At 40.9% G+C, this 22,586-nt stretch overlaps 1 protein-coding gene across 1 annotated transcript in view; it reads right to left on the bottom strand.

Moving 5' to 3' along the window:
• NEDD4 (NEDD4 E3 ubiquitin protein ligase) overlaps nucleotides 1-21,718 on the bottom strand; it is a 171,305-nt gene extending 149,587 nt beyond the window's left edge. The window contains exon 1 of the mRNA XM_032297375.1: nucleotides 20,977-21,718. Within this exon, the coding sequence (XP_032153266.1) occupies nucleotides 20,977-21,021 (45 nt within the window). The 5' untranslated portion in view covers nucleotides 21,022-21,718. The remainder of the gene's footprint in view (nucleotides 1-20,976) is intronic.
• Between the last annotated feature and the right edge of the window lie 868 nt (nucleotides 21,719-22,586).

Here is a 22,586-nt window from a genome sequence, read left to right as displayed (position 1 = left end):
GTGGAAGACAGTGTGGCCATTCCTCAAGGACCTAGAAATAGAAATTCCATTTGACCCAGCAATCCCATTACTGGGTATATATCCAAAGGATTATAAATCGTTCTACTATAAGGACTCGTGCACACGAATGTTCACTGCTTACAATAGCAAAGACCTGGAACCAACCCAAATGCCCATCGATGATAGACTGGACAGGGAAAACGTGGCACATATACACCATGGAATATTATGCAGCCATCAAAAACGATGAGTTTGGGTCCTTTGTAGGGACATGGATGAACCTGGAAACCATCATTCTCAGCAAACTGACAGAAGAGCAGAAGATTAAACACCGCATGTTCTCACTCATAGGCGGGTGTTGAACAATGAGAACACATGGACACAGGGAGGGGAGCATCACACACTGGGGTATGTTGTGGGGAAATAGAGGAGGGCCAGCGGGGGGTGAGGAGTTGGCAAGAGATAGCATGGGGAGAAATCCCAGATTTAGGTGAAGGGTAGGAAGGCAGCAAATCATGCTGCCATGTGTGTACCTATGCAACAATCTTCATGTTCTTCACATGTACCCCAAAACCTAAAATGAAATTTAAAAAATGACATAAAAAACAAAAACAAAAACCAAGCATGGCACAGAATCTAGAAAATAGCCTCAAAAGGGCAAAGTTAAAAGATTTTGGGCTGAGCATAGTGGTTCATGCCTGGAATCCCACCACTTTGGGAGGCCGAGGTAAGTGGATCACTTGATGTCAAAAGCTTGAGACTAGTCTTGCCAACACGGCAAAACCCCATCTCCACTAAAAGTATGAAAATTAGCTGGGCGTAGGGGCGCATACCTGTAATCCCAGCTACGCAGGAGGCTGAGTCATGAGAAACACTTGAATCTGGGAGGCAGAGGCTGCAGTGAGCCAAGATTGAGCCACTGCACTCCAGCCTAGGCAACAGGGTGAGACTCTGTCTCCAAAAAAAAGAAAAAAGTTATTAGCTTTAAAGAGGAGGTAGAAAGAGAGACTAGGGTAGAAAATTTATTCAAAGAAATTATAACAGAGAACTTTCTAAGCCTAGAGAAAGATATCAATATTCAGGTACAAGAAGGTAGCATATTTAACCCAAAGAAGACTACTTTAAGACATTTAGTAACCAAACTCCCAAGGCAAAAGATAAAGAATGGATCATAGAAGCAGCAAGATAAAATTTAAAAACAAAACAAAAAACAAAGAAGCTCCAATACGTTTGGCAGCAGGTTTCTGAATAGACACCTGACAGGCCAGGAGACAGTGTCATTATTTATTTAAAGTGCTGAAGGAAAAAAATCTTATTCTAGACTAGCATACCCAGTGAAAATACACTTCAAATGTAAAGGAGAATAGAGACTTTCTCAGACAATAAAAAGCTTAGGGATTTAATCAACATCAAACCCATCCTTCAAGAAACACTAAAGGGTGTCCTATAGTCTGAAAAAAAAAAAGAACCTACAGTCTGAAAGAAAAGAACCTACAGCCTGAAAGAAAAGGACATTAATAAGAAATCATCTGAAGGTACAAAATTGACAGGTAACAGTAAGTACACAGACAAATACAATATATGACAACACTGTAATTGTAAACTACTGTAAATGCAAATCAAAACCACATTCAGAGACCATCCCATGCCAGTTAATGGCAATCATTAAAAAATCAGGAGACAATAGATGCTGGAGAAGATGTGGAGAAATAGAAACACTTTACATTGTTGGTGGGAGTGTAAATTAGTTTAACCATTGTGGAAAACAGTGTGGCGATTCCTCAAGGACCTAGAAATAAAAATTCAATTTGACCCAGCAATCCCATTACTGGGTATATATCCAAAGGATTATAAATCATTCTATTATAAAGACACATGCATACATACGTTCACTGCAGCACTGTTTACAATAGCAAAGACTTGGAACCAACTCAATGCTCATCAGTGATAGACTGGACAAGGAAAATGTGGCACATATATACTATGCAGCCATGAAAAAGGATGAATTTGTGTCCTTTGTAGGGACATGGATGAATCTGGAAACCATCATTCTCAGCAAACAGACCCAAGAACAGAAAATCAACTACCACATGTTCTCACTCTTAGGTAGGTGTTGAACAATGAGAACATATGGACACAGAGAGGGGAGCATCACACACTGGAGTCTGTTGGGGTGCACCAGGGGAGGGACAGTGTGGAGTAGGGAGGTTGGGGAGGGATAACATGGAAAGAAATGCCAGATATAGGTGACAGAGGGATGGAGACAACATACCACATTGCCATGTATGTACATATGCAATGATCACCATGATCTGCACATGTACCTGAGAATCTAAAGTACAGTAAAATATATATATATATATATATATATATATATATACACAGACACAAACACACACACATACACACACACACACACACACACACACACACACACATATATATATATATATACACACCTGACTATAGATAGTACATAGCTCAACACAATAAAAAGCAAATATGACAGACCCATAGACAGTATCATGGTAAATAGGGAGAAACCAAAAGCCTTTCCTCTATGATCTGGAACAAGATAAGGATGTCCACTTTCTTTCCTTCTTTTTTTTTTTTCTTGATGGAGTCTTGCTCTGTCGCCCAGGCAAGAGTGCAGCGGCACAATCTGAGCTCACTGTAACCTGTGCTTCCCGAGTTCAAGCGATTCTCCTGCCTCAGCCTCTTGAGTAGGTAGCACTACGGGTGTGTGCCCATATATTCAGGTAATTTTAAAAACAAACAAATTTTTAATAGAGATTTCACCATGTTGTCCAGGCTGGTCTCGAATTCTTGACCTCAGGCAATCCGCCTGCTTTGGCCCCCCAAAGTGCTGGGATTACAGGCGTGAGCCACTGCGCCTGGCCTCCCCAATTTTCACCACTATTATTGAATATAGTACTCAAACTATTCCAAAAAATAGCTAGAAAAATGTCCTAGCTAGAGCAATCAGATAAGAGAAAGAAATGAGGGGCAGCCAAATTGGAAAGACATCAAATTATTCTCATTTGAGGATGATATGAACTTATATTTGGAAAACCTAAAGACTCCACCCAAAAGCTATTAGAACTGATAAACACATTCAGTAAAGTTGTAGGATACAAAATCAATATATATTTAAAAAATCGGCAGCATTTCTTTTTATTTAAGAAATCAGGTATTAAATTAGTAACATTTTTATATGCTAAAAGTGAACAATCTGAAAAAGAAATCAAGAATGTAATCCCATTTACAATCGCTACAAATAAAATTAAGTACCTAGGAATAAACTTAACCAAAGAAGTGAGAGATCTTGACAACAGAAACTATAAAACACGATGAAAGAAATAGAAGACGACACCAAAAAAAAAAAATTCACGTTCATGAATTGGAAGAATATGGTTAAAATGTCCATAATACCCAAAGCAATCTACAAATTCAATGCAATTCCTATAAAAATACCAATGACATACTTCACAGAAATAGAAAAAACAATCCTAAAATATATGAAATCACAAAAGATCCAGAAAAGCCAAAGTCATTCTGAGCAAAAAGAACAAAATGGAGTCGAATTAATTACTGGATTTTAAATTATACTGCAGAGCTATAGTATCCAACACAACATGGTACTGGCATAAAAAGAGACATACAAACCAGTAGAACAGAATAGAGAACAAAGAAGTAAATATATACAAATACAGTAAACTCCTTTTTGACAAAGGTGCTACAAACACACAATGGGGAAATGATAGTCTCTTCAATAAATGGCACTGGGAAAACTGGTATCCACCTGCAGAAGAATCAAACCAGACCCCTATCTCTTGTCATATACAAAAATCAAAACAAGATATTGAGGAAACTCTCCAGGACGCTGGTCTAGGCAAAAATTTCTTGAGCAATACCCCAAAGCACAAGCAACCAAACCATAAATGGACAAATTGGAATGACATCAACTTAAAAAGCTCCTGCATCGGCCAGGTGCAGTGGCTCATGCCTGTAACCCAGCACTTTGGGAGGTCGAGGTGGGCAGATTATAAGGTCAGGAGATCAAGATCATCCTAGCTAACATGGTGAAACCCATCTCTACTAAAAATACAAAACATTAGCTGGGCATGGCGGTGCATGCCTGTAGTCCCAGCTACTTGGGAGGCTGAGGCAGGGGAGTTTGCTTGAACTGAGGAGGTAGAGGTTGCAGTGAGCTGAGATCATGCCACTGTACTCCAGCATGGGTGACAGAGCAAGACTCTGTCTCAAAAAAACAAAAAACAAAAAACAGCTCCTGCATAGTAAAGCAAACAATCAACAAAGTGAAAAGATAACCAACATAATGGGTGAAAATATTTTCAAACTATCCAAGAAGGGACTAATTACCAGAAAATATATGAAGCTCTAACAACTCAATAGGAAAAACTCCAATAATCTGATTTTAAAATGGGCAAAAGATCTGAATATATATTTCTCAAAAGAAGACATACAATTGGAAAACAAGTATTTGAAAAGGTGTTCAATATCACTAATCAGGGAAGTGCAAATCAAAACTACAATGTGGTATCATCTTATCCCAATTAAAATGGCTCTTATCCAAAAGACAGGCAATAAAAATGCTGGCAAGAATGTGGCAAAAGGGGTATCCTCATACTCCGTTAATGAGAATGTAGATTAGCATAACCACAATGAAGAACACTATGGAGTTCCCTCAAAAAAGTAAAAATAGATTATTATACGTTCCAACAATCCACTGCTGAGTATATACCCAAAGGAAATGTAATCAGGACATTGAAGAGATATCTGCATTCCCACGTGTATTGCCGCACATCTGGAATCAGCCTGTAATCATCAACAGAGGAACGGATAAAGAAAATGTGGTACATAAACTCAATGCAGTCCTATTCAGCCATAAAAAAGAATGAGATTCCGTCATTTGCAACAACACAGTTAGAACTGGAAGACACTATGTTAAGTGAATGAGCCAGGCAGAGAAAAACAAACTTTGTACATTCTCACACATTTGTAAGAAGCGTAGTGGGACCTGGAGGAAGTGGATGAGCACAAAAATATAATTAGATACAACAAATAAGACCTAGTACTTGATAGCACAATAGAGTGACTACCGTCAGCAATAATTTGTTGTACATTCCAGAATAACAGAGGGAGAACACTTAGAATGTTTGTGACACAAAGAAATGATGAAAGCTTTAACTAATATATACCCCATTTACCTGGATGTGGTTATTACACATTGCATGTCTGTATCAAAATATCTCATGTACCCCATGAATATATATACCTACTGTGTCCATGAATGTTAAATATTTTTTAAAAATTTAAAAGATCAACAAATATGAAATGTGATAGCACAAGAGATAGCAAATTAACTGATTCTATTCTAAAATGATTCCACTGATAAGTAGCAGCTTGTATGTCTTTCTCAGAAGAGGTCTGAGTGGGAGAAAATATATATATCATAGATTACTTATTTTAACCTTCTTCCTTCTAAAGAATTACAAACACCGCTGTTCCAGGAGATCTTGCTAAATAACTAAGATACAATCGTGGCTGCAGAATGGTATTTCAGTCGATGATAGACAACATATATGATGGTGGTCCCATAAAATTATTATACCAAATTTCTACTTTATCTTTTCTATGTTTAGATATATAATATTTATATTGTATTACTACTGCATACAGTATTCAGTGCAGTATCATGCTGTAAAGGTTTGTAGACTAAGAAAAATAGGCGGTATCACACAGTAGGCTATACTTTCTAGGTTTGTGTAAGTACATTCTATGATGTTTGCACAATGATGAAATTGCCTAATGATACATTTCTCAGACTGTATATCCGTTGTTAAGATATGCATGACTGTAAATGAAATATTTTACTAATTCTAAAACTCATATGGTAAATTAATATAACACAAAAAAAAACTCTGACTGGAGATGCTAGATAAAAATAGCTTTCTTCCATCACCAAATAAAATTAAATAGATAGCTGATCTTGCAAAAAAGAAGGGAAATCCTCAGGTATCAGCAATAAGGATGGAACTGAAAATGAGAGATGAAAACATGTAAGTTGAAATTTCAGTTTTCTGAGGGGAGGGATTACCAAAAATCAGAGACACTTATGGATTACCCTTTTTTTCTGGAAGGTCACTGAATAAATAGGCCGACTGAAGTATTCCATTTGCCCTGACAGTCAAATTCTCCCTATACCGGTTTACTGGGAAGTAGCCATACTACATTACATAGGTAGAAATCCCCAAAACTGAATTCTTCAGATTAAAAATCTCTTCTGTGATAACTTAATTAACAAGCACAATTTCTCTCAAGTGGTGACGTATAACTGAAAGTGACAACAGCAAGTAATGTTACTTATTTGTTCTAAGTTCAGACAGCAGTTCTAATTTACATGACCTTAACTGAGAAAAGAGATTATCATATATCTCTAAAAAGCTATTTGTGGAGCTCCTGATATTAAACACCATCCATATTACCCTTGACTGAAACATTCCCCAGTATCATGAGGAAAATGTAACAAGCATTAATCAAAAACAGTTCCAGGGGTTTATAAATAACACAGCTATCTCAGATGCATTTAACTTTTAACCTTTCTCCTTGCATTTCCCACCACAAAATAATATTTTGTGCCACAAAAATCAGAATTAGTTATTTTAAATGCTATGATTAATTGATAAGAAGCTACAATGATTAAAAATCTCCTTCATAAAATCAATAAGGGCCACTTATTTTCATATTTGTATTGATTTTAACTTCATTTTATAATTTTATAGTAGAGAATTATCAAAATTAGTCTCTTCCATCACTTTCATTTGTTGAGATTGTAGTCTCTTACATCTTTGAAAAGGAGGGAAAGCAGCATAAATGCTGCAACTAGAGAAAAAACTCTTCAGTAACTTTAGAATTCTGATAGTGAGTACTATTAACCAAAATCTGCATAGTGCTTAAATAAGTAATAAAGGAACAAAAGTTAAACACCCTTTCCTTAATCAAAACAGGGATAAAATTATACCAGACCAGGGCTCTTCATTAAACCTTGAACCTTCCCTCTTCCACTCATGAGTCAAGAGAGCTTTATTGTTTTTTGAAAATAAAATAGAAAGTTGCAAACTATAGGCAAAGAGATGTGGCTTTTTTGAATGATGAGGAGAAACAAATTGGTAATGTGGAGTAATGTGTTATCTATTCAGGCAGCTTCAGTAATTAAAACGAAGATTCTTAGGGCTGAGATTTTCTCCACAATTCATGAAGACATCTACTAACTGCTCTTCCAATTTCCTGTCAGTGTAAAAAAACCAGGAACAGGAAACACAGGGCTGTATGTCTTTCCATTTCTCACAGGTCTTGTGTTATTCTTCACCTTTCTCCCATTCCTCTCCTGTCCCCCACCCTCAGAAGTGTGTTTGTAAAAAATATATACACCTCATTTTTACTTATCTCTGAGTTTTTATACAAGCTGGATTCCCTTACTCCTTCACTGTTAAAGTCCTATATCATCTGAGCAGAATCCTTTGAAGCCATTAAAAAAGTAGTTATTATTACAACAGAACAATTACATTAACTGAAAAAATAACAATGCTGAAATCTATTCTATGGCAACTAAAAACACACACAGGAATAAGTATTAGAAGAAAATATGCAAAAATAAAAATAGACATTAAAGTATTAAGAGCATGAAAGTTTTTACTTGTTAAACATTTTGTAAATTTTACATTCTATTTTTTTCTTTAAAGAAAGTTCTGACCTTTCTTCAAAGCCCAAATGCCATCTTTTCTAAAAGCCTTAGTTGAAATTAACCTTCTCATTGTCAGAGGCTCATTTATGTAGCATTTATCACATACTATCTTGCATCTGAGGCCATAAACTTTATGCCTGTCTCTACTTTTAAAACTGAGATTTTGGAAACTTATCTTTTAACTTTTTAAAATTATTATTTTCTTTTTTGAGATGGAGTCTCGCTTTGTCATCCAGGTTGGAGTGCAGTGGCTCGATCTCAGCTCACTGCAACCTCTGCCTCCTGGGCTCAAGCAATTCTCCTGCCTCAGCCTCCCCGAGTAGCTGGGATTACAGGCATGCACCACAACGCCTGGCTAATTTTTTTATTTTCAGTTTTGCCACGTTGGCCATGCTGGTCTCAAACACCTGACCTCACGTGATCCGCCCACCTTGGCCTCCCAAAGTGCTGGGTTTACAGGCCTGGCCATGTTTTCATTAAGTTTATATCCTCTGTAGAAACCAGCAGAATACTTGGCATACAGTAGGGGCTGACAAATTCTGGATGAACAAGAAACCTTTCTAAAGTAGCTGAAAATAGGAGTACAACTAAAAGCAGGGAAAAGTTTACCCAATGAGCCCTTAGCCCCATACCCCAACTTGGGTCTGAAAATATGAGCCACTAGACCTGTACCCACTGAACAGAAGATTCCTCTCTCAGGAAACTGGGTGATGCAAGGAAAAAAAAAAAACAAAAAACTATAAATAGTGACATATGAGAATCCCACAATGAAATGGTAGGTTCGGCTCATTCTAAGAGTCTCCAGACAACAGTACCTACCCCTCATACAGAGGATGTAAGCCACCAAATAAAGTAATACATTTGGAAAGAAAACAAGAAATTAAAGAAACAGTGGATTCAACACACAGAAGAGATCAGGGGAATTCTCACTCACAGTGATGGCAAATGGATGCCCACAGATGATGGCTACACAACAGGTGTAGCGAACAAACAGTCCAGATGGAATGCAACATAGCAAGAGGCTCTCTTCAACCAGGACAAGGAAAAGGAAATGGCTTACATTCATTTTTTACTGTGTTTAGGGCCTGTGTGTGTGTGTGTGTGTGTGTATTATATTTTTACTGCACTGAGTGGTTTTAAAGCTCTGTCCAACAGCTTGCAATTAAATTTGTGACATACAGAAAACAAAACCAATTAAAAAAAAGTGTAATAAATAATTATAAACACGGTATAGTGATTCAGATGTAAACAAATATTTTGTGTTTACCTTATTACCCTATTTATGTAGGGTAATAGGAGGACCCACCCGCCTTCTTGTCTGCACAACTGCATGTAATTCTCTCCCGTCGCTCCACTCCCTGCAACCGAGAAGGAGCTACTGACCAGTGCTCGCTCCAGCAGCCCAGGAGGAACGCAGGCAGCTCCTCTTCCTTTGAGTGGTCTGCGGAGAGCAGGGTGAGCTGCCAGCTGCCCCTTTCCACCATGGTGGTCAGGAGCCACTTCTTCCTTTGAGGCTCTGGTGGAGGTGGGTGTCCTCCTCTGCCAGGCCTGTCACATGATGTGAAGAGTAAATGCCCAATTCTTACTTTTCGGGTTTGATGCGGAATCACAGCTGCAGTGATATATATTTTTATCAGCGCTTGGTTGGTTTCAAAGTGCATGCTATTTTATTATCTTGTTCTGAATAAAATGTATTTACTCCAAAAAAAAAAATTATATAGGGTAATAAGGTAAACACAAAACATTCAACAAAAGAAAATGCTAGGGAGGGATGTATATTTTTTCCTTTTTTTTTTTTTTTTTAATATGGAGTATCACTCTGTCACCCAGGCTGGAGTGCAGTGGTATGATCACAGCTTACTGCATGCAACCTCTGCCTCCCAGGTTCAAGTGATTCTCCTGCCTCAGCCTCCCAAGTAGCTGGGACTATAAGTGCCCACCACCATGCCTGGCTAATTTTTGTATTTTTAGTAGAGACGGGGTTTCACCATGTTGGCCAGGCTGGTCTCGAACGCCTGACTGTGGGTGATCCACCTGCCTCAGCCTCCCAGAGCACTGGGATTATAGGCGTGAGCCACCATGCCCAATCTCCATTTTTTTTTTTCTTTTGAGCAACATGCTACATCACTTATAGCGACCATATTTTCCAAAATAAAAATTGGAACCTATGGATTGACGGCAGTTTTTTTCTTCTGGCACATAAATTTATTTGAAACAGTCTATAAAAATATAAATGGAAGATCACCCATACTGAGAAACAAAATCAATTAGAAATGTCCCTGTAAAGCTGGAGTCTATGATATCCATAAGCATGGCTCAAAATTCTTCAGGAGTTTTTGACATTAACAGCCATAATAAAGAAGAAATATCCAGAATCATTTAGGAGCAAGCAGTAGTTCTCCAAGTGGACCAGCAGGATGAACATCACATGGAAATTTATTACATATGCAAGTATTCAGGCCTGCACTTACTGAATCACACACTGTGGGGTAGTCTGTATTTTAACAAACTCTTCGGATAGACACTAAAGTTGAGAACCACAGGTATAGAACATGGGGGTAGGAAAGGAAACTGCTATAGTTAATGCAATTATGGAAGTATTCCTCATTTAGAATATGAGACTTTATTCAATCAATACTATATGACTTCTAATAAAGAATAACTCATCATTACTTTACATACTATCACAACTTTTAAGTGTGATAGCACCTTATCTGTTTATTTACACACAAAGTATCTCTGAAAGGATACACATGGAGCTGATAATCTAGGTTACTAGAAGGCTGGGAGACGGGAGTAGGAGGAAGGCTTTGGCTGAAGCTTCAAATGTTGCTGAAAGGCTGTGCAGCAACTAGAACTTTCACATATTATCATTGGGAGATTAAAATGGTACAATCGCTTTGGAAGACTGATGGGCATTTTCTTATAAAGTTAAACATATATAACCCTATGACCCAGAAATTCCATCCCTAGGGATTTACACAAGAGAAATAAAAATATATTTTTATGAAAAGATTTGTAGATTAATGTTCACCATAGGTTTATTCATAATAGCCCGCAGCTGGAAACAATCAATGTATCCATCGAAGGAGAATGGATATATTCATACAATGAAATACTATTCAGCAAGAAAAAGAATGAGCTATTGATACAAGCAACCACGTGGATGACTCTCCCAAAAAGAATCAAGACACAAAAAAATATATAATGTACATTCCATTTACATGAAGTTCCAGGACAGGCGAAAGTAATCCATGGTGATAAAGGGTTGCCTATGGAGAGTAGAGGGGTAGAACTGACTGGAAGAGAACCCAAGGGGGCATTCTGGAATGATGGAAATTCCGTATCATAATTGGGTCATTGCCTTTACATGTTAAAAAACCATCAAATTGTATATTTATGATATGTGTATCTCACTCTTTGTAAATTTTACTCTTTCCCACCCCCATTCCAACAAAGAAAGCAAAATCAATACATTTTCAGGCAAAAACAAAAACTGAGAAAGCTCAATTCCAACAAACACTCAGTAAAAGAAATTCTAGGGCCAAGCACAGTGGCTCACATCTGTAATCCCAGCACTTTGGGAGGCTGAGGCAGGTGGATCACCTGAGGTCAGAAGTCTGAGACTGGCCTGGCCAACATGGTGAAACCCTGTCTCCACCAAAAATACAAACATTATCCAGCTGTGGTGGCTGGCACCTGTAATCCCAGCTACTCGATAGGCTGAGGCAGGAGAATTGCTTGAACCCGGGAGGTGGAGGTTGCAGTGAACCAAGATTGCACCATTGCACTCCAGCCTAGGTGATGAGTAAAACTCCATCTCCAAAAAAAAAATAAGAAAGAAAGAAATTCTAGATGATCTACTCTGGGCAGGAAAAGTGATCCCAGATGGAAAGTTGAAGAAGCAGGAAGAAATACATAACTAGCAAACAAATGTTAAGCATATGAGGAACAAATATTAATTATGAAAAATAATGTGAATGATGATGATGGTCTGTGTGCATTTGATATCCATTCCACCTGGTATCCAATTCCAAGTCCTTAACATGGCATGCCCGCCTTGCCTGATCAGGCTGTCCTCTCCAGCCTCATCTGCTCACACTGTCCCTCTTGTTTCAGCACTCCAACCTTCATGTTAGTCTCCAATCCATCTTTTGCACATGTGGTTCTATTTACTTGGAAGGCGTTTTGCCCCACTCTTTACCTGCTAACTCCTGTTCATCCTAAGTTTCAATTTCTTTGATACTTTCTCCCTTCTCCATACCATACAAGATTAATTAATTTTCTGTTATATATACTTTTTTTTTTTTTTTTTGAGACAGAGTCTTACTCTCTTGCCCAGACTGGAGTGCAGTGGCTTAATCTCAGTTCACTGCAACCTCCGCCTTCCAGGCTCAAGCAATTTTCCTGCCTCAGCCTCCCAAGTAGCTGAGACTACAGGTGTGTGCCACCATGCCTAGCTAATTTTTATATTTTTGGTAGAGACAGGGTTTCACCATGTTAGCCAGGCTGGTCTTGAACTTCTGACCTCAAATGATCCCCTTGTCTCAGCCTCCCAAAGTGCTGGGATTATAGGCATGAGCCACTACACCCAGCCTGTTATATACTTTCATTTTACACTGTTTTCCTTAATAATACTTATAAAACATTCATGTGTGATAATTTAATGTTTCTCTCTCCCTGTCAGCTATAAAGTCGGTAAAGTCTATTGTCCGTCATTATACCTCATGCTCTGACCCACTTGCCTGATACATAATGTTCATCAAATATTTGCTAAGCAAACATACAAATCAAGTATTTCAGAGGTCCACCTAAAAGCTATAACAAGAAAAGACAGAAGATGTGGAAATGAGAGCCTAAGAACAATTACACGTTAATTTCGCACACATTCCATTCGTCATCTTCCTGAGAAAAAGTCTCTTCTGTTAAATTATTTTCTTTGGGTATTAGCAGCAGGAAAGTGGAAAAACCAAGTATTTGGTATGAAAGAGATCTGCGTTTCAATCCCAGATCTGCTACCTGCTAGAAGGTTCTTGAACAAATCAGAATCTCATATTCCTTATCTCTAAAATGGGGATAACACCTCCTACCTTTGCAGTAATGTTGTGATGATTATAGCTAAAGTGTGAAAAAATCTAACCTGGTGCCTGGCATACAGCGGGTGTTAAGTTAAAGGCAGCTGTTATTCATTAAGGTTGACTCTTTTTCCCAAAGGAGAATACTTTCACTAAAGCATCTTTATCCACTGCCATGGTTGTTCACATTACTCTCTTAATTGCCCCAACATATTTCACATCAGTTGAAGCCAGACATTTAAGTCCAGCCATGAGTTATAATAATGGGCTACAGAAATATTTACCCCTCGACTTTCAAAAAAGTAGTGTCGAAATGCTTTTTATTTGTTTGTGCTGTGCCTTTCTCCCTCCATTTATCTCCAGACTTCTCCTACCCGTCCCCCATTCATTTATCCTCTTAAAACTTTGAAAAGATTGGCAAGGGGGACAGAATAAATGAAGTTGTAAGGAAGAAGTAACATCAATTGCCACAGAATTCAGCAGAACAATGGGTTTAGCAATTCAAATCAACGCTCTGACTTAAAGATTCAAGGCTGGAGTAGAACTCATGATAAACTCAGAAGCAATTGTGCTCAACTGGTTCCTGCATGTCTCCAAACGCTGTAGAATATTTCTGAGACAGGTAAGAGATGAGAGAATCAGCAGATTTAAATGTCCTGCTCTGACTGATGTTAAATAATTATGCAAGATTCACCAAGTAAGTGACAGGACCAGAATTCTAACCCAATGGAATCTCATTTTCTATACCTCTGCACAACCTAAATGATTTATTTACAAGGTCCCTTACAGCTCAAAGATTCTATTCCTATGTGATATGAATTTCTTATTACCTATAAAAGAAATTATAGTTCCTTCTCTTCTTCCGTTCCTGGTGCAGAGGAGTCAACCACAGCCACTACAGGCAATGTCTGTGGGGCTAGAGGGAATTTCACAGAGGTGCATGGTTCACATGCTCGCCAGCATGGGGCGCTACGGGAGGAGGGAGGTGTCATACAGAGATCGGAAGGGCATCAGAGGGGTGCCCACTGGCAAGGGTACCCAGGAGGGGAGGAGAGCGCTGCATAGGGATGTTGCTTAGAGAACAGCAATATTCCCTCTGGCATTCAAGGATGTGAAGAGCTGAAGTGGCAGAGATGTCTGCATGGTTGGGAAGCTAGTTACACTGAACACAAGTAAATGAATAAATATATTAAGGATAATAAAAGTCAATTTTAGGCCGGGCGCGGTGGCTCAAGCCTGTAATCCCAGCACTTTGGGAGGCCGAGGCGGGTGGATCACGAGGTCAAGAGATCGAGACCATCCTGGTCAACACGGTGAAACCCCGTCTCTACTAAAAATACAAAACATTAGCTGGGCATGGTGGCGCGTGCCTGTAATCCCAGCTACTGAGGAGGTTAAGGCAGGAGAATTGCCCGAACCCAGGAGGCGGAGGTTGCGGTGAGCCGAGATTGCGCCATTGCATTCCAGCCTGGGTAACAAGAGTGAAACTCCGTCTCAAAAAAAAAAAAAAAAAAAAAAGTCATTTTTTCAGTTAGAAAAGATACTTATGGGCCAGGCACGGTGGCTCACGCTTGTAATCCCAGCACTTTGGGAGGCCGAGGCGGGTGGATCATGAGGTCAAGAGATCGAGACCATCCTGGTCAACATGGTGAAACCCCATCTCTACTAAAAATACAAAAATTAGCTGGGCATGGTGGCGCACACCTGTAGTCCCAGCTACTCGGGAGGCTGAGGCAGGAGAATTGCTTGAACTCAGGAGGCGGAGGTTGCGGTGAGCCGAGATTGCACCATTGCACTCCAGCCTGGGTAACAAGAGCGAAAACTCCGTCTCAAAAAAAAAAAAAAGAAAAGGTACTTATGGCTATAAAGGAAGTAAGGTGTTTGACATGGAAAAATTAGTATGAAATCATAATTTTAAAATGTATGTATTTACAGACTGATATAGAAATAGCTATAGATCTATGCGTATACTTTACGTGTGTGCGTGTGTGTATAGTACACATACACACATAAACACACACACATACACTTCTTAACTCTGTTCACTGAGATGGCCCAAGAGTATATCACACTAACAATGAGCACACCGAGCACTCAAATTGTAGCATGTAAAAGCAATTTTATATTAAATAGAAACAGTGCTCCTCGCAAAAATGGCTGACTGCAGACAGAGCTGAGCCAGGTAAAATACAAGAGACGCCTACAACTACTGGCAGAAAGTAATAAAGTATTCAAGAATGATGCAGACTTGTTACAAGGACATAGGAACCTCCTTGAAAGGGCTCTCACTGGACAAACTGGGACGGTATGAGCAATACAATACTTAATGACAGTAACTGATTACAACCTGTTGAATAAAATGGGATTCCACAAGTCCATGCTGATATTAATAAACGAGAGGAAAAGGAAAGCTCTTCTTACATAGAATGTCAACTAATATAGATGGAAAGAAAACAAAACAGTGGTGTTTGGTTCAGCTAGAATTCATCAATGGATGCTAAAACTGAGGATGAAGACTTGATGAGAAAATAGGAGATTGGCATAATCTTACAATATGTTCCCCTAAAATACTATCAATTATGAAGAGAAAAATGGTGACATTACAGAGAAGAAACCTGTCAGACACCAAGGTGACCAAGTGATCAAGGTTATTACTGACAGTGTTGGGACAAGACAGTATCAGTGTACCCTGGTGTGATGCATGGGAAGAACATAGCATCATTTCTGTGATTCCTGCCCAAAGAGTGGGACCTGAACATGGTCACAAGGAAACACTCAAGAGACCCAAAATAAGAAGCATCATAGGATGTACAGCCCGTCCTTCTTAAAACTGTCTAGCACAAGAAAAACTGAGGAACTGTTACAGATTAGAAGAGACTGCCAGGTAAATGCAATATTTGTTCCCAGACAGGCTCTTAGACCAGAAAAGGAAAAAGATAAATTATTAGAACATTTGTCAAAATTTGGATGGTATCTGTGGATTAAATGGCACTGTGTATCATTTCCATTTCCTAGCCTGGAGAGTTGTATGGCTGTTATGCAGGTAAGTATTCTTGTTTTAGAAAAATACACACTAGAGTATTTAGAGATGATGGGGCATTGTATCCGCAGCTTGCTCTCAAAAGGTTCAGAAAAAGATGAATGAAAATGGCAAAAAAGAGCGACGGAACAATTGTAGTGAAAAGGTTAACAGTTGGAGAATCTGCATTATGAGGATACTGGAGCTCTTTATGTTAAACTTTCAACTTTTCTGTTGGTTTAAGATAATTTTGAAATAAATTATTTTTAAAATACACTATATTTATTCACTCCTTTGGTCCTAGGGAAACCCATGAAAAATATTTTATAATGATTCTGGAATTAAACAGTTGCAAAAAAGCACTAATGGCAAAAACAATGCATGAATGATTGGAAGTGATTACTAATACAGCTGCTGCTTATTAAACTATGCTTCTCCTCCTTTGTGTAAAGCACATAAAGGTTTGGGAAATTTGTTCCCTGAGTGAGGGTCAGTTTCTGCTCAGCCTTACTGAGTCCAGAAGTATCAGAATATACCCTTCTTAGTTACCCTGTTGCAGCTGCTGCCACCAGGGGCATCTATTCTTCTGCATGTGCAAACTGCACTCTCCACACCGGCAGTGGAGACTTTAAACTCTTTATTTCCTTCCTTCTTTTCCTTGCTTCAGTCAGGCTTTATTATAGGATACAAAAATTGTTCTAGATTTTTTTTTTTTTTTTTAAGTCTCACTCTATCACCCAGGCTGGAGAGCAGTGGCATGATCTCGGCTCACCACAATCTCCACCTCCCGGGTTCAAGCCATTCCCCTGCATCAGCCTCCCGGGTAGCTGGGATTACAGGCACGTGCCATCATACCCAACCAATTTTTGTATGTGTGAAAAAAAAAATAAAAATAAAAAAATATATAGATATATATATATTTTTTAGTAGAGACAGGTTTCACCATGTTGGCCAGGCTGGTGTTGAACTCCTGACCTCAAGTAATCCGCCCACCTTAGCCTCCCAAAGTGCTAGGATTACAGGTGTGAGCCATAGCGACTGGCCCATTCTCAATATTTAAAGAAGAAAGAAGCTAATACAGGGGATTAGATACTTACAAAAATCTTTGGAAGAGCTGGAGGGGTAGGTTCAAGGCTGGACTTCTAGAGTAGGGGTCCTCAACCTTAGTAACCCACCACAGAGCAGGAGGTGAATGGCAGGCCAGTAAGCAAAGCTTCATCTGTATATACAGCCACTCCTCATCTATAACATTACCTCCCGAGCTCCGCCGCCTGTGAGATCAGCAGCAGCATTAGATTCTCAAAGCAGCATGAACCCTAACTGCGCATGCAAGAGATCTAGGCTGTGTGCTCCTTACAAGAATCTAATGCCTGATGATCTGTCACTGTCTCCCTGTCTCCCATTACCATCACCCACACATGGGACCATCTAGTTGCAGGAAAACAAGCTCAGGGCTCCCAATGATTCTACATTATGGTGAACTGTATAATTATTTCACTTTATATTACAATGCAATAATGAGAGGAGGAGAGGGCACAATAAATATAAGGTAATGTGTTTGAATCATCCTGAAACCACCAGCCCTCACCCCAGGTCCATGGAAAAACTATCTTCATGAAACCAGTCCCTGGTGCCAAAATGGTTGGAGACCGCAGTTCTAGATCAGAAACAGGTCAGACCAACCCATCCAGGAAGCTACTACCTCCGCCTCAGTCAGAAAAGCAGGTGAAAAGGAGCCATCACCAGAACTGATGAGTTCAAGAATATAACCAATCTTGATGGTTATATTCTTGAACTCATTCTAGAAGCCACCACCACCCCTACTTCTGTGACTTCATACAAAGCAAGTTATCAGATATTGGAATACTTATGCAGAAAAATTCAACGTTTGCCTGACTGTGCTTTTTAGCAGAAAAAGCCAAAGAAACAAAACAATAAGCTCTACCTCATTTCTACTTCCCAAATCCCAAGTACGTGCACCTAACTGGGGAGACTATCTTGGATACAGACTAATAATTTCAAGGGAGTGTGGGAAACAGTGTTAGTTTTCCCGCCTCCCCCTAACTGGGACGTGCATCGGAAGGAGGTGGGAAGGGATGCTGAATTCCAGTCCACATCCACGACACTGCTCCCCACTAAAGACTGGTGCATATTATTCTCTACTGCTAATTTCAAGTGGCTGTCAGAACAAATCTGTTATAAATTATACTACACTTCCTCCTTGGTTTGTTAATGCTTTAACAGCAAAATTCAGCACACGCAGCCAGGACCATCTCTTACCATAAGCCACTTATATGTGGAAGAGGAGTTAAAACTCACTGAAAACTGAGAGAAAGGTAGCCGGGCATAGTGGCTCACGCCTGTAATCCTAGGACTTTGGGAGGCTGAGGCCAGTGGATCACAAGGTCAGGAGACTGAGACCATCCTGGCTAACACAGTGAAAACCCACCTCTACTAAAAATACAAAAATCAGTCGGGTGTGGTGGCTTGTGCACCTGTAGTCTCAGCTACTCGGGAGGCTGAGGTAGGAGAATCGCCTGAAATCGAGAGGTGGAGGTTGCAGTGAGCTGAGATCGTGCCACTGCACTCCAGCCTCGGCAACAGGGTGAAACTCCATGTCAAAAAAAAAAAAAAGAAAGAAAAAAGAAAAGTGAGAGAAAGGTATTATGATTTACATTTTAGCACACTTCGTGCATAAGGCTCAGACACTGTGACTCAGCAGCTATTCACTATCTACTGATTACAATTCTTTCACTATCTTCTACCCCATTTCAAATTATTTTTCTCCCTGTTTTAGTTCCAAATTTAAAAATAAGAATCATCTCCTTTTGTTGTAATAGAAAAGCATTTTACTTTTAATCAACAGCAGAGGGCTGCCTATTTCCAGATTAGTCTGTGAGTTTTAGAAGTGACACAGCTGCAATGCTTCCTTCCTTTAACAAAAGGGGTGTGTCTGTGTTCCAATCCACCTTTTACTTTTGTGATGGACCAGAAAACAAAAGGCAGGTGATAAAGAGATGGCAGCCACCACAAGAAAAAAAGTGGCTTTTGTCTTTCCCTCAGTCTGAGGCTGAGAATGTCTTTTTTGCCTCTTTATCCCTGGTGCTTAGCACAATGCATGGTTCAGAGCAAACAGTAAATGAATGTCTGTTGAATGAATAATCCAATTACAATGGAAGTGGAAGATTCTTCATCACCATCTCTCTTATCTTCCTATCTCACTCCCTTCCTCAATGTGGACAAAACAGACAGAGGGGGATAGAGGAAATTAGAGTCATGGAAATGACAGTGAGAACTCCCATAATGTGAATGGGATAGGCCCCATGCCATGAAGTACAAATCCTTCAGCAAGTTCAGGAAATCCACATTTCAAAGGGTGGAGTTTCTGGCCTTTAGCCCCAGTAGCTTACCCACCACCCGCTAACTGTCACACTTAGTTTTATTTCAGCTAGGCAGAGAGGTGATGATTGAAAACAGAGAAATTAATAAAGCAGATAATTAAAAACACTGATCATGTAGCAAGAGAGAAAACAGTTGGTGAATGACAGCTTTGGCAATATTTTCACTAAGATCAACTGGCTCTGCTGGAAGGAAGCGAGATGAGAAATTTGCCATTAGCAGGGCCTACCTGTGAATAACAACAGCAGGGAAAGAAAGACCAGCCTGATGGGGTTGGACACGAGCTTGAAGTTACCTGCATTGGGCAGTATAGGTAGCAAGCAGGGAAATCTAACTGATAAGAAAGCGACCACAGGGGAAGTGCTGCATTATCTTCTGATCTGGTCTACAGAATAAAGGGGCCATTAGCTAGAATGTTATCTTTAGCTATAACACATTGACTATGGTTTCTGAGGGACTATGAGCCGCCACCATTTGTCCATCATCACTTTGTTTCTCTTCTGGCAGCAGTAACTAGGAAATTAAATTCTAACCGCATCACGTAAGCATTTTCAAAATATCCTGAAATAACTTCTCTGCATAATAAATTTCCCACCCTTTATAAACAAAGAACTCTCAAGAGAAGTGTAAAACGTTTGACATCAAGTTACTGAGAGAAGGAAATATACAACTTAAGTATTACAATACCTAAGCAAGCAGCATAAATTAGGCTGAGGGATTTTCTGTTAATTGGGTCTAATGTTGATAACAGGTACAGGTGGTAGCTTAATAAGCCAACAAGAACGCAAAAAAAAATTGATTTTTTTTGACTTGGAATCAGTCCCACTGTTAGACTATACACAGCCTTTTCATGTCCCACCCATTTGCATTTTTGAGACCATCTCCAAGAACACAGAGAAGCCACATACATCATTTCCGACGGAACAACCTTTCCAAATGGTGTTACAGTATTTTTAATAAGCATAAGCTGAGAAGAGCCAGCTCTGCCTTCTTCAAATCCCAGAGCTTAACTTAGTTTTCAAAGAGAACAGATATAGTAACTTCTTTATGAGGTATTTATACATTTTTGACTTTACTTTTTAACATCAACGATGACCGGTGAAACCAAGCAAGAACTTCACACACTTGACACTTGTTGCTGAGGAGGAAGAGAAAAATTTACGTTCCTGCTCTCCCAATCTTGTCTCTAGTTAGAGAATTAAAAAGGATTTCAGATAAAGAAGAAAAAACCAAAACAGCAAATGAGAATTCCCTTAGAACTCCCCAGACCGAAGTCCGTAAAGTTAAGCTGGCCGGGCCTCTGCCAGGGCAAGCAAATCAACAGCGGGGATGCTGCGACCGTCTCCCCACCCCTGGGAGCCCTGCACGCCAGGCGGGGGTGGCAGGAAGGGGCTGGCGCAGTGATGTGCGTCCCCCGCCGGCCGCATCGCCCCCTCCTCAACACTTCCTGAAGGAAACCGACGAGGAACTCGGCGGCCGCTTCGGAGTGGGCGGTGTGGACCCGACAGACTGGCTCCCTCCCGCTAGCTTCCAGCGCCCGCGCGCCGGGCCGCCCCCGCAGTCCTCGCGGCGCCTTGCGCGCTCCCCGCGCTCGCGACGAGAGAGGAGGGGCTGACAGCGGAGCGTCCGGCCGTGACCGCCGCTGCTACCTCCCCGGGTCGGGCTGCTGAATAGCCCGAAGGGAAGCCCGCCCCGTAGCCCCGCGGCCTTCGCACCTCGTCCTCCAGGAGCCCGAACACCTCCACCGCGCAAGTTGCCATTTCCGAACACTTCCCGCAAACCGGACGCGCTCGCCCCCGCCCAGGGCAGGCAACTGTAGAGGAGGAGGAGGAGAAGCGGGAGGAGGCGGGGAAGAGTTGGAGGAAGAGGAGGAGGCGCTCCCCCGGCGGCAGCAGCGCCTCCCCCGGCGAGAGGGCGCTAGCGGCACCCGACAGCGCGGCGGGAAAAGGCCGGCGGTGCGCGCTCCTGGGGCTGAGCCGGGGCGCGCGTGGCGGGGCTCGGGCAGTGGGAAGGGCGCGCGTGGCAGGGCTCAGGTGGGAGGAGCGCGTGCGACGGCAGCCAGGGCGTGGGAAACGTGCGTGGCGGGGCGCGCAGTCGGTCCCCTCCCCAAGAGTGGGTGGGTGGTTGACGGCCCTGCGGGGGAGCTGGGAAGCACCGGGAAGCCAAGCTGCAGTGTTCCTCAGCAACACGTCTCACTGAGATCCGACCGGGAGCTCGGCCTCTGACTAGGCGCCTGGGAATCCGTGAGCTTAATCCCCACTTAAATCCCAAACTGAAAATTATAGTTCTTTCTTGTCGGTGAAGGCTGTCGATTCCAATTACAAGCTGGACGTTGGGACCGCCAGGGAAAGCCAGAGCGTGGCAGCAAATGGGGAGGCCTGGAGGTATCCCAGCAGGCTTTGACTCGGGATCTGAAATTCTCTCCCCAGGATTCGTAAACACTGCCAATTCCTAATCTATTTGCCGTCCTGTGGTCTGTCCACCAGTAACGTCCTGACCTGACCAGGAGTTGAGCCATTTTAAAGCCCACCAGTGACGTCCAACCTCAAGGCTGACTCTCTAAACCTGCTTTATCTGAGCATTGACCTGTAGCTCTACCAGACAGCAGTGAAAAAGGGGGAAAAATAAAATGAACTAGGACCTCCTGTAGAATAACCCCTCCTATGGACTAAGATTATGGAATTATCATGCTTTTTAATATTCCTTTCTGATGGGCTTTATAGTTCCATGATTACCGGAAGACCTTCACCAAATAAGACATCCGTAAGAGTATAGGCCACAATTTATATCTTTTTTTATGCATTTGCAAAATGCATAAAATTCTATAGTCTCAAAAACTAATTTTTATTTTCCTCAATGATTTCACAATAATTCTGATTTATATTTAACAGTTTAAGATGCTATGTGGGAACAAGGCTATAGCCCATATTACTGGCTTGTTACATAAGATTTTGTTGTACTTGGCTGGGCGCGGTGGCTCATGCCTGCAATTCTAGCACTTTGGGAGACCGAAGAGGATGGATCACCTGAGGTCAGGAGTTTGAGCCCAACCTGGCCAACATAGTGAAACCCTGTCTCTACTAAAAACACAAAAATTAGCTGGGCATGGTGGCAGGCACCTGGAGTGCCAGGTGCTCCGGAGGCTGAGGCAAGGGAATTGCTTGAGCCTGGGTGGTGGAGTGAGCCGAGACCTCACCATTGCACTCCAAACTGGGCGGCAGACCGACTTGCCTCAATTGTTGTACTTTATGTTCGGCAGTGTCCATTTCATTCATATAATATGTATCAGAATTCTGTTAATATACAATTCAGATTTCATCTGTCA

The sequence above is a fragment of the Sapajus apella genome, unplaced genomic scaffold (genome assembly GCF_009761245.1).
Source record: "Sapajus apella isolate SASKATOON/1434 unplaced genomic scaffold, GSC_monkey_1.0 scaffold37, whole genome shotgun sequence".
NCBI classification, from domain to species: Eukaryota; Metazoa; Chordata; class Mammalia; order Primates; family Cebidae; genus Sapajus; species Sapajus apella.
This window is presented reverse-complemented; position numbering and strand designations above follow the sequence as displayed.